Source organism: Lupinus angustifolius, unplaced genomic scaffold, assembly GCF_001865875.1.
Source record: "Lupinus angustifolius cultivar Tanjil unplaced genomic scaffold, LupAngTanjil_v1.0 Scaffold_62_9, whole genome shotgun sequence".
In the NCBI taxonomy this organism is placed as follows: domain Eukaryota; kingdom Viridiplantae; phylum Streptophyta; class Magnoliopsida; order Fabales; family Fabaceae; genus Lupinus; species Lupinus angustifolius.
Window position 1 is genome coordinate 96,783 of NW_017723053.1, and position 12,190 is coordinate 108,972.

Genomic DNA, 12,190 nt, shown 5'->3' on the forward strand with positions numbered 1-12,190 from the left:
CATCAACAAAATCTCTTCCTCTTGCTTTATCTTCAACTTTTCTAATAAAGTATTCATCCAAACAGCTTGACATGAACACATACAAGTTGTTGTGTATTCAGCTTCACATGAAGACAATGCCACAACATCTTGTTTCTTGGAACACCAACTTATAGGAGCATCACTAAAGTTGAATAGATAGCTAGTTGTGGTTTTCCATCCACACCAATCTGCATTAGAAAAACCAACCAACTCCATGTTGTTTTTGTTGTTCTGTTTTGTTGGAAATGTGATTCCAAAGGTAATTGTCCATCTTAAGTATTTCATCACCCTCTTTACTGCAATTAGATGTGTTTGCTTAGGTGCTTCCCTGAATCTACTCACTAATCCTACTCCATATGCAATGTCAGGTCTACTATTGCATATATATCTTAGTGAGTCAATCATTTGTCTAAACAAAGTTTTATCAACCTATTTATCTTCTTCAACTTGATATGCAATGTTCCAAGCTTTTACAGGGGTTGAAACTGAGTGACAATCCATCATATGAAATCTCTTTAGCACATCAACAATATATTTGTTTGATGCATAAAGATCCCTTGATCTGTCATCTTGAATTCAATACCAATGAAATATGCTAGTTGTCCAAGATCATTCATTTCAAATTCTGCATGCATTTGTTGTTTGAATGTTGATATATCTTTGAGACTGTCTCCAGTGATCAACATGTCATCTACATAGAGACATACTATAAGTTGATTGCTTTTTCATAGACACTTTGCTCTGTTGTGTACTTCAAAAAATCAAGTTGCAGCAGGAAAACACCAATCCTCTTATTCCATGCTTTTGGAGCTTACTTAAGCCCATACAAGGCCTTATGCAACTTGTACACCAATTCCTCTTTTACTTTAGTCTCAAATTCTGGTGGTTGTGTCAAAAATGCCTCTTTGTCTAGAGGTCCATTCAAAAATGCAGATTTTACACCCATTGGATGGATCTCCCAACACTTGAAACTAGCTATAGCAATCACCAATCTCACTATCTCAAGTCTAGCTACTAGAGAAAATACCTCATCATAGTCAAGACCTTGCTTTTGTATGAATCCCTTTGCCACTAGCCTGACTTTGTGCTTGGAGACCTCACCATTGGGATTCAACTTGGTCTTGAATACCCACTTTACAACTATAGCTTTCTTTCCTCTTGACAATTCAGTTCTTCCTCCACTGCCTCAACCCAATGTGTTTGGTTCAAAGCATCTTCCACATCTACTAGTTCCATCTTAGCAAGTAATGCCATATGCAGAAAATCACCATTTGCATTGATTGTTGAGTCAGAGAACACCTCATAATCACTTAGTCTTGAAGGTGGTTGTCTGAGTCTCTGAGTTGTTTGAGGATTCACTATTGTACCAAGCACAACAACTAGATTAGACGTTATAGTCTCGCCAATGCCACTTTCATAAGCTTCTTCAAATTATAATAGGGTCTCTTGATCTTTATTAGAACTTTTAAGGTTCCAATTTGTCCTTCATAATTGTTGATTGAAGGTACTTTTGGTCACTGGTCTGTATACTAATCTTGAAGATTCTGTTCGCTAAAAGTGGATTCGTCAAGATTTTGTGTTTGTTTTTGTCAAACACCTTTAGCATACCATCCTTCATCTCCATGGTATATCCCTTTTCCAGCAGTTGTCCAAGACTGAGCAGATTACTCTTCATCTTAGGTACATATAGGACATTTGAGATGTATGCTTTCTTCCCATATCTTATTTGGATCATCATCTTGCCAATTCCTTATGCAGTCACTACACTATGGTCAGCAAACTTAATCTTGCTCTTTGCTGATTTATCAAGTGTTGTGAACCACTCCTTCTTGATTGTCATGTGATTTGAACATCCAGTGTCAAGATACCAGAAGTCATCACTTTCACCACTATTCTTCACAGTATCCATAAGCAAGTATTGATCATCATCATATGATCTTTCATTTTGTGCCAATCTTGCTTCTTCATCTTTGCTACTCAACAACTTCGTTGACTTACATTCTGCTGCATAATGCCCATAATTCCTACAATTGTAGCACTGAATCCTCTTCTTGTCAAACCTCCTTCTATTCATTGAGTATCTTTTTTCATCATTCTGAATGTTGTTTGTGATGTTTGGTCTCTAAGATGAGGAACCTTGCTCAAATTTGTTCCACTTCTCCTTCTTCTTATTCTTATTCCATTATCCAGAAGACTTCTTGAAAGATTATGCTTGGAGTGCATGATCATCATTTTTCTCCAAGCCTCTCTCTTTAAGCCTTTGTTCATGAGCTTCAAGAGAGCTTTGCAACTCTTCAATCTTGTAATCTTCAAGGTTATTGGACTCCTCTATTACAAAAACAATGTGGTAATACTTAGGAGTTAGAGTCATAAGTACCTTCTTAATAATAGATTGTCCTTTCACCTCTTCTCCGCACGATTTCATTTCGCTGATGAGTGTATGAATCTTGGTGAAGAAATATGTCATTGTCTCATTCTCCTCCATTTGAAGGAGTTCATACATTCTCCTCGCTATTTGAAGTTTCACTTTCTTCATTTTTGTAGCCCTTTCATCGATTTCCTCCAAGCTATCACAAGCTTCCTTTGTTGTCTTGGCACTAGCAATTCTCTCAAAGTTGGCTCCATTAACACATTGATCGATTAAGAACAAAGTTTTGCAATCCTTCTTCTTGGATTCTCTATAACTTGTCCTTTTAGCCTCATTTGCATTCTCACCAACTTCTTGGTATCCATTCTAAACTATTCCAAGTACTTCTTAGAATGCAAAGATAGTTCTCATCTGAATTCTCCATCTTTCATAATTCTTGGTGTCAAGAATTGGTAGTGTCATTGCAAACCCATTACCATTTGCCATGATAGATCTAAGATCTTGCAATCTTCTTTCCTTGTTGTCCCACTATCTGTTCTTCTCTTCCCACTTCGAGTCACACTCCAAGATCCACCAAGAATCTTGCTCAACCTTCATCTTGATACCACTATTAAACCAATACGACTCTCCTATGCATACACAATGCACAAAGCAATCATCAAAAGGAAACAATATACACACTAAGTGCAGTAGCAGAAAACAGAGGAAAAATGAAAAGAAGTTATGTTTGAGAGAAATGTGTATTATCAAGAATAATGAAGAAGAATGAACTAAGTTGTATTGAAAATGTATTGAGTATCAATTACAACAAACATACATCTTTAAAATGCTAAGTGCTATTTATAGCTTCCAAAATCCAACTAACTCTAACTAACTTTTTATGCTAGGAAAATATACAAAATAACAGACTGAAATAACCCAAACTTCTACTGGTGGAAGTTTCATCATTTTCTATTATTCCCAAATTTCTACTAAACTTCTATACGTGGAAGTCTCCTCAATTTCTGTTATTAATGTTGAAATTGCATTATTTCTAACACGAACACACTTATTTCATACCCACACTTCGCCAAATTGCACTTTAAGAATGCACATTTTGGTGTCATGATTCGAACCAATGATCCTAAATGGGTCTCAAGAACCCTTCACGTTCTTGAGTATGAGAAGCCTAGCTTGACAAACCTGTCCGAGTGATGCAACAACTAAAGGCTCAACAATGATAGTTCATATCCAGCATAAGGAAGGTGATGTTATTGTCTTTTATATTAATGTTCCTGATGGAAGAGATATGTTTTGGTATAAAGGCCAGAGATATGCTTGCGGTCAAGATTCTAAGAAAGATTCAGCAAATGATAATGGAAAAGAACAAGCTTTGTCACTATTAGTATGAATGACTTCATGTCCTTCATCTTCAGAATAAAGTGCACTATGGGTAACAAATGAAGGGGAAAAAGAAGAAGTTTGTCAGCAACCTTTTTACCATTCATTGCACTAAGAGCTCGATTTGCTTTTTCATGAGTTGAAAAGGTTATGTAGCTATGAAATATATAGTCTTGCAAAGAAGGTTATTCAGCACCAATTATTACACCAGACCATCTTCATCTCCTAAAGAATGATTCCCATATCCACCGTTGAGAGGGTAATGCAATTTTTCCCTTTAATTTTAAGGGTAAATTTGTCTTATTATAATATAATATTTTCTTTATTTTTTGGCATCACTTCACTCTCTAGTACCGGAGAGGAGTCTCATTCTTTAAAAAAAGATAAGAAAATGACCACAAAAGTACCCATATCAATTATAGAAAAGCCAAGATACACATTCGTTCGTTGGCCTTAAACCTTTTCATATCTCACACTTTTTCTTACAAGATTCATTGCTGTTGGTTGAGCCTTGTTTTCCAACTTTGCAGCTTTATAAAATTTTTATTGTGTTCTTTAAGGAGTAGAACATGGCACAAATTTTCCATTCCAAATCAATTACCCCGATTATCTTTTTTCTTTGTTACTATTCTATTTTCTTTACCACTCTCATTAAACACACAACATATTAAAATGTGTATTTTTTCTTTAATGAAGCAACATATTATGATCAAGATTAATTAAGATCAATTTTTTTCTTTTTCATCCATTATGGTTGGTTTGGTTGGTTAAGCTTTTATCAAGATATATGGTTAAGCTTTGGATTAAGTTGCTTCTGCCTATGGTGGTTAAACATCTGTATTGCTTCTCATTCAAATTTCAAGACTAGAAAACGAATATTCACTCACTAGTAAGAGGAGGTATTAAGTATATATCGTATTCAATATAATCATTTCAAGCTTGGAATACATGATACATTTCAGCTTACGGAGGATGTTAAAATAGTTGTAATTTTGTAATGGATAATCGATTAAAAAATGATTAATCAATTATCAATGTGAAAATATATTAGTTTTGTATTGGGCTTTTATTAGTTAATTAATTAGTTTTTAGTTGTTAGGTTGATTAGTTTTTCTTCATTCTATATAAGCTCTTTATTATAGCTTTTTTATTCAATCAACTCAATTCAATATCATGTAATTCAATTAATTCTTTCAATGAATGAAATTTATATTATGATGTTGCTCTTGATTTTTAACTAGCACAAATAGTACATTATTTAAGTTGTTTTTCTTATTGCATTCAAGTATTTAGAATTAATAAAATAATCATATGGCCACCATAAAATTTTTTGAAAGGTGTTGCGAACTATATAATCAACATAAAAATGATCATTGATGTGAAAGAAAGTCACAACTAATATAATTCACCATTATGACAAGAACGTATTATTAGAATGATTGTCTTTAAGAAGAAAAATCATAACCATCGGAAAGATCGTCGATGGGAAAAGAAGTCATCAGTGACATAATTCTTCAATTGGAAAAAATGCATCATCGATTATGTGAACATTGGTGGGAATAAAACACAATGATTGTCGATGGAAAAAAATCACTACTAACATGATTCTCTAGTGAGAGAAAAGGGGCACCACTAGAATGATCATTGATAGGAAGAAAACTCATTGATATAATAATCATTGGAGTAGTCCTTGATGAGAAAAGATATTAGTATTGATATAATTTATCACTTGGAGATAAAATAACATTGGAGTGATTGTAAATGGGAACATAAACAAATATATATAAAACGAAGGAAGTGAATTGTTCTATGGGAGAGTATTTATCTATTTGAATGATTATTGAATGGAATTTAGAATTGCTAGCTAGGTTGAAAGAAAAAAAATACTAACAAGAAGGTGATACAACAAAGGGATGCAATCAATCGAAGTTTCAAATTTTTGGAACATCAACAACGAAATAGTGATGGGACAGGTCACAAAGGATGCAATCGCTCCGATACCATGTAGATGATAAACCTTGGGAAGAAAACTTGAAGATGGTAAAAATTGATTAAACTCAAATATGAGTAAGTCCAAGTAATTTATTATATAGGCAAAAACTATTACAAACTATAAGATGATAAACTCAAATAATAACTTGAGTTTAATATTTATACACTATCAGTGTAAAGATTTATACACAGTCAATTCATCGTTTATCATTTATTTTTATTACTTTTTTGGAAGAGTCAATGATGATTAAACTTGAATAGTGGATGATGTAGTAACACTACATCAAATTCATACACTTTATTTTTATTACTTTTTTGGAAGAGTCAATGATGATTAAACTTGAATAGTGGATGATGTAGTAACACTACATCAAATTCATACACTGTCAATGCATATATTTTTTCCTCTACTAACTAATAGGATAAACATAAACTATACATAAAATCAAATGAAACGCGACTAACTAAATCCTAAATATATAGGATAATCTCTATTAATCCAAATATATCTAAGATGGATTACATATCTAATTTAGTGTGTGTTGTGTTATTGTGCATAGGCAGACATGGTATACCTACGTATTGTTCTAAGGAGTAAGGAGTGGTTTGGATATGGTCAATGTAACTGTCAAGGAGTAGCTTAAAGGTTTCATAAATGAACTTTAAGAGAATTCATTCCTTTATGTAATTAAAAATTATTGGACTTAGAGATGACAAAAAAACACGTACTGGTGATATTCGTAGGTAAAATTTGTATGGGGTATGTGTCATAAATGAGTTTTTAAAAATATTCATAGTATATATTAGTGGATATGAGTATTGTAGTATTTGTACCTATTGGTACCCATTATTTATGTGATTACTATATTACTTTTAATTAAAATAAAAATTGCACTACCCTAACCTTTATTACATTTTGTATATCTTTTCCTTTTACTTTGTTTATATTTTTTACCTTGTTTACACATTTTATTGAATTTAGTGGTGAAACATAATACAAATATCTTTACATGTGTAGAAACACACATGTCTTGCAAAAAGAAAATACTTTTGTTAATGAAATGGGAACATCAAATCACAAATAGAAAACTCCAATAGAGTTAGCATTTTTGCCAAATATTGAATCAAAAGGCACAAAAATAATTAAATTTCATCTCATGTCAAACATAATAGAAGTAAAATTTAGAAATTCATTGATAACATAAGAAACCTACGGGTACCCAAAAATCCCCGTAAAAAACCTGCATACAGATACCCGTACGATACGAGTGAGTATAGGTAACGGTCTCATATTTCAAAATATGTAGCGGGTAGCCCGTTGTCATCCCTAATTGGATAGGTGTTCCTTCTTTTCACATGTTGACTACTCTTGTTCATATGGATGGTTGTATGGAGTTCCTTTTTGTAGCATTTTGTGATTTGCATTTTCTTGCAGGGTAGTTATGTGCAATTGTGACAGAGAAAATAGAAACATGGCGTGACAGTAAAAAGTACAATACTACCACCATAAAATGGAGAAAAAAGTATATTTTTTTAGCAATGATATAAAATGGAGAAAAAGTTCAATACTGCCAACATCTACTCTAGTGCACAACAGATATTATATATTTTTGAATAATGATATATCTTTTTACTGAAATTATTGTATTCATAAAAAGTGACATATGTTACTTGTAAACCAATCATTTATACATAAGTATAATTTTCTGACATATTTCACTTTCTTGTGGGAAGGATAATTGAGTAGGATAATATATTATTTTCCTATATTTTACATATCTTTTGCTTATCTTAATAATAAATAAATATTATTAATATAAAATAATAGTTAATTATAATAAGGATTAACTAATAAATTTACACTTTATTAATAAAAATATAACTAACAAATGCAACAGTAACAATGATAAAATCTAACATATAATTATGATATGACAAACAATTAGTAATAATAATAAATGTAACAAACAGAATAAAAAATTTAATAAATAAATAGTTGGCAGCAAAAGTAATAATAACATCAAATATTTTCTTAAATAATAAATAATGAACCGAAAGTTTAAAGAAATATTAATATTTATAAAAATAATCATTATATTAACAATGGAAGAAGAGTCATGAGTATTTCCTTATTTTTTTCAACTCATCTTTTAAACGATCATAGTACATCACTTTAGTTCCATAAAATAATTAATACACATACAACTAATCAAAATATTTAATACCTAATATTATATACTCTTGATTTCCTATTGTTAACGGGAACATATATAACAAAAATAAAATACTGTTAAACACAAAAATTTAAAATTTGTTTTCCTTTATAATAAATTAGCGTGTTGATAGACACTCGCTTTCCTATTGTTTGTAACGTGTAGTCTATATATTATATTTATCAAATATAGTACTTTTGTATTAAATTAGAGTATTTCACAATTGTGTTTATTCGAGTGTCGTAATTGAATACATTTTTTTTTAAAATTGAACATTCAAATAGTTTAGTAACCCACGTTTATTTTTATAGGTAAAGTGTATGATTAAGACATAATCATTGAAATAAATCCTAATATATAAGGTCTTCATGAAATGTTTGTCAATTGCAATCTTATTTTTGTAATAATGATTGCACAAAGTAATAGACATGATAAATGGAGTAATGAATTTTCTTTAACATGAGAAAATTGAGAAATATTTTTATGTTTAGAGTGTTGTTATTGAATATTGAAGCCACAATGTCGAATTATATTGGAGAAGTCGAAATTATATATTTTTTATAGGAAAATAAGAGGTAATTTGGCTGATGTAATGCAAATTTTTATAGAAATATGAGATGTGTACATAATTTGTAATTGAATTACAAAAAAGCAGTAAGATTAAGTAAAGAAGAAAATAATAATGAGTGATGAAAGTAATAATGACAGTATTCTCAGTAGTACACCTTATGAAGAAATAACTTTGAAACTAAGAAATAAACGGTGAAGAAATAGGGATTATTATGTAGAGTAGAAAAGACGACATTGTGAGCTTGTGAATCTCATAAGATGTGTGACTGTTGAGAGCTGTTGGGTTGTTCCTTACAATCATTGGTTGTTACTGAAGTATGACAGTCACATAAATGTAGATGTATGTAGTAACATCATTAACATTAAGTCATTGCAATAAAATATCTTTAAAAACAATATTATTTGTAAAATCACCCTCTTCCCCTTGAATTTTTCCTTCTTTAATAAGAATTTTCGTGGTAGCTTTTGAAACCCCTCTTGATAGAGCAACATATAGTTATCAGTGTCCAAAGACATGTTTATGAAGATAAATGCCTACATTGGGAATGATTTGTCCTTGTGCCTTATTTATGGTGAGTGCAAAACTTAATCGTACAGGAAATTACTTTCTGATAATAACAAAAGGGAGTCTACATTGTCTGATGTTTTAAATTTAATCCTAGGCAGAAAAGCTCTGTGTCCAGCATGTTGGCCACTTAGGACTTCCACATCTAACAAATTCATGTAAGTCCCACGACATAGTAATCTGGTCCCATTTCATAAGCCACCTTTCGGGTCTATGTTTCACAACAACATCAATGGTGCACCTTTTTTTACTTTTAGAACATGCGGTGGTAAACCACTAGGGGTGATGGAGTTTAAATACTCGGGATGGTATAAGTTGTTTGTGTCTCCTTCAACCTCATCAAAAGATAACAAATTATGATCTTCTCCCGAAAAATGATTGATAATTATATTATTTAGTTTCTGAGCATTCTCATTTATGGGTGTTAGTATAGCTCTTTCTAACATATAAGAAGCATCTCATCCATGACTTCCCAAATTAGGAAATATTTCATGTATAAGTTATTGTATAGAGTCTTCTCCTTCCCACCTAATTGTCATGTCATGGTGTATTTTTATCAAATCATCACGAATTGTTGGTTCAGTACCATCTCCAATTCAATCCTCATAAGATATTCAACAAAACTTTGGTCTTGCAAGGAATGCATATTCTGACGCAAATGTAACACATTTGTATATGCCCACAAAGGAGACTTAACAATACATGCAGCTATCATTTCTGCATTATTACCCTTAGGTATCACTGGAAGTACCTGTCTAAAATCTCCTCCTAATATTACAACTTTCCCTCCAAACGGAGCATCACAACCTATAATATATCTTAATGTTCGATCTACTACTTCCAAAGCATATATGTTTACCATTGGTGCTTCATCCCAAACTATTGTTGATGCTTGTGTAATTAGTTTCACAAGATCAGATAGTTTGCTCATTGAGCATACTGATGATGAATATGGGTTTAGAGGTATCTTAAACCGTGAGTGCGCGGTTTGACCTCTAGGTAATAATGTTGCAGCTATACCAGAGGTGGTCATTGCTAGGACAATTTGTCCAACACTTCTTAATCTTGAAATTAAAGCACGATAAAGGAATGTTTTACATGTTCCTCTAGGGCCATCCACAAAAAAAAACTTTACCCTATGACATTCATGATGGTGTTGAAAGCAACTAATTGATCAGAATTTAGTTTACCCACATCATCCAAATCTTGATGAGAAATATGGAACGACAATTGTTCTTCAATAATTCTTGGTATTACATTATCTTCGAGATCATGTAATGGTAAAGCTGGCAAGTCAAAATCTGAGATTTGTTTTCCATGAAGAAGCAAAAGGTCGTTCAAATCTCTTAGAAGTTTATTCGTAAAGTTAGTTCTGATGGTAGAGCTTGTTGAAGGGTAATCCTCTACCATATAACTTTCAAACTCTTCCCAGAGACTTTTAACATCAGTAGGTTCACAGAACACTAATATTGTAACAAATAATCTCCTTAATGCAATTGGTGTTCGTAAATTTGAAGCTTCAAGTAAGCATTGACGAATACTGTCGTCTCCCTCTAAAAAAACCTCATTCTTGAGCTGATTGCTTGAAAGTAGGGATTCCCAGAAGGATGGACCTCTAACATGATTCAGCAAAACCCGTAGGTAGAATTTATCTCCTTCTGAAGGAGATATTGTGTACATTCTACCTAAAACCCTCCTTCGATTTCTTCTTCAATTCCATTCGTTATTGTCTTTGTCCCAAGTATAATGTTTTGGAATTTCTGTGTATATATAATGTCTTGCTTCTACATCCAATTGGTTTAGGGCAAAGAATTGTGTAATCATGGTTTTTGAGTTATGATCATCATTTAGAATGTCCTTGATCATTTGATGGTCATAAAACCGTACTTGTTGGCAATTTGGCAAATGAATTTGTAATCTTAAAACTGAAGCATACAATTGGTAAAGATTAAATCCAAATATTTTCTATAAGGCTTCTGGTGCACAAATCCATCTTGCATCAACATATTGTTGTATTTCATCAGTATTTATCCTTCTATGCACTTCCATTGCTACTCGATCTGGACCTTTGTAAACATATTTATATAGATATTTTATGCTTTTAATGCTACTACATACCTCGACATTTATGTGACAATCATACTTCAGCAACAACCCAATGATTATCAATAGCGACATGTCTGTTGAGAGTCACATGTTCGTGACATCATCTTTTGCACTCTGGATAAGAGTCACTACCCTGGCGTGTTTGTGTGCAAAAAAATTTAGGAAAGTTTTTTTTTGCAGCGTACATCCTTCATACATGGGGCATTTGGATTGAGCGTACCGCAAGGTCCATGAACCATTTGCTTCGAGACTGCATGATGTAATTGTGGTTCCTCGTCATAATGTGGTATATCTGCCCTCACAATTGTATCATATTCTTCTGGGCTACATAATTTATCATTGTTTTCCAAAATAAGAAGCATGTGGACATGTGACAATCCTCTTTTCTGGAATTCCGTAACATACATATAACTCTTAACATTCCCCAAGGCACCTTTATCAATGACATCAGCCCTCAACTGTTCAAATTTCGATCGAAATAATTTTGTTGTCAAATCAGGGCGTTCTTGTGCAGTTTGAAAATGTTGAAGCTCATAAGTGATTTCGTTCCAAAATGGATTACATGTCATTGTAAGGAAGATTTCTGGTTTGCCATCATTAAGCATAATGGCCATACCGTCTTCATAATGCTGAGTTAAGTCTCAACGACTGTGATGATGGTAATACAGTACGTTGGCCAATATTTGCTGTACCAATAAAATGATTATATTAATATATGTAAATTCAATTGTCATTATTGCTTGAAATTTAATTTTTAAGTGGTTACCTGCATTATATTCTCCTACATGCAAAGCATCTTGTAAACATTGATACACTTCAGCACGAATATTATTTTGATTTTGACGTATCCACCTCCACCTTCCTGCCTCAACTTTGACATAGTTGTCAACAACATATTGTTATAAAAGTCGTCCCGATCGTAACAATAATGATTAATAATTGGGACGAATCTACAAATAGACATTGTTAAATTTT

The 12,190-nt window shown here is 32.3% G+C and overlaps 2 protein-coding genes across 2 annotated transcripts; both read right to left on the bottom strand.

The window, feature by feature from the left end:
* Positions 1–2,227: 2,227 nt before the first annotated feature.
* LOC109339238 (ATP-dependent DNA helicase pif1-like) lies at positions 2,228–10,142 on the bottom strand. The gene is made up of 2 exons (XM_019576652.1): positions 9,696–10,142; positions 2,228–2,755 (listed from the first exon to the last, which is right to left on the bottom strand). Exons 1-2 carry the CDS (start codon positions 10,140–10,142, stop codon positions 2,228–2,230), a joined length of 975 nt encoding a protein of 324 aa, XP_019432197.1.
* Positions 10,143–11,074: 932 nt separating this feature from the next.
* LOC109339240 lies at positions 11,075–11,829 on the bottom strand. Its single transcript, XM_019576653.1, has 2 exons — positions 11,436–11,829; positions 11,075–11,175 (listed from the first exon to the last, which is right to left on the bottom strand). The coding sequence occupies exons 1-2, from the start codon at positions 11,827–11,829 to the stop codon at positions 11,075–11,077; spliced, it is 495 nt and encodes a 164-aa protein (XP_019432198.1).
* Positions 11,830–12,190: the final 361 nt, after the last annotated feature.

Bases quoted from the DNA above. Each gene is read 5' to 3' on its own strand.
- LOC109339238 (XM_019576652.1), bottom strand. From the start codon at position 10,142: ATGACCACCTCTGGTATAGCTGCAACATTATTACCTAGAGGTCAAACC. The intron at 2,756-9,695 runs GTACTGAACCAA...GGAATAGTTTAG, and splicing joins TGAGGATTGAATTGGAGATG to AATGGATACCAAGAAGTTGG.
- LOC109339240 (XM_019576653.1), bottom strand. From the start codon at position 11,829: ATGGCCATTATGCTTAATGATGGCAAACCAGAAATCTTCCTTACAATG. The intron at 11,176-11,435 runs GTACGCTCAATC...ATGTTTACAAAG, and splicing joins AATGGTTCATGGACCTTGCG to GTCCAGATCGAGTAGCAATG.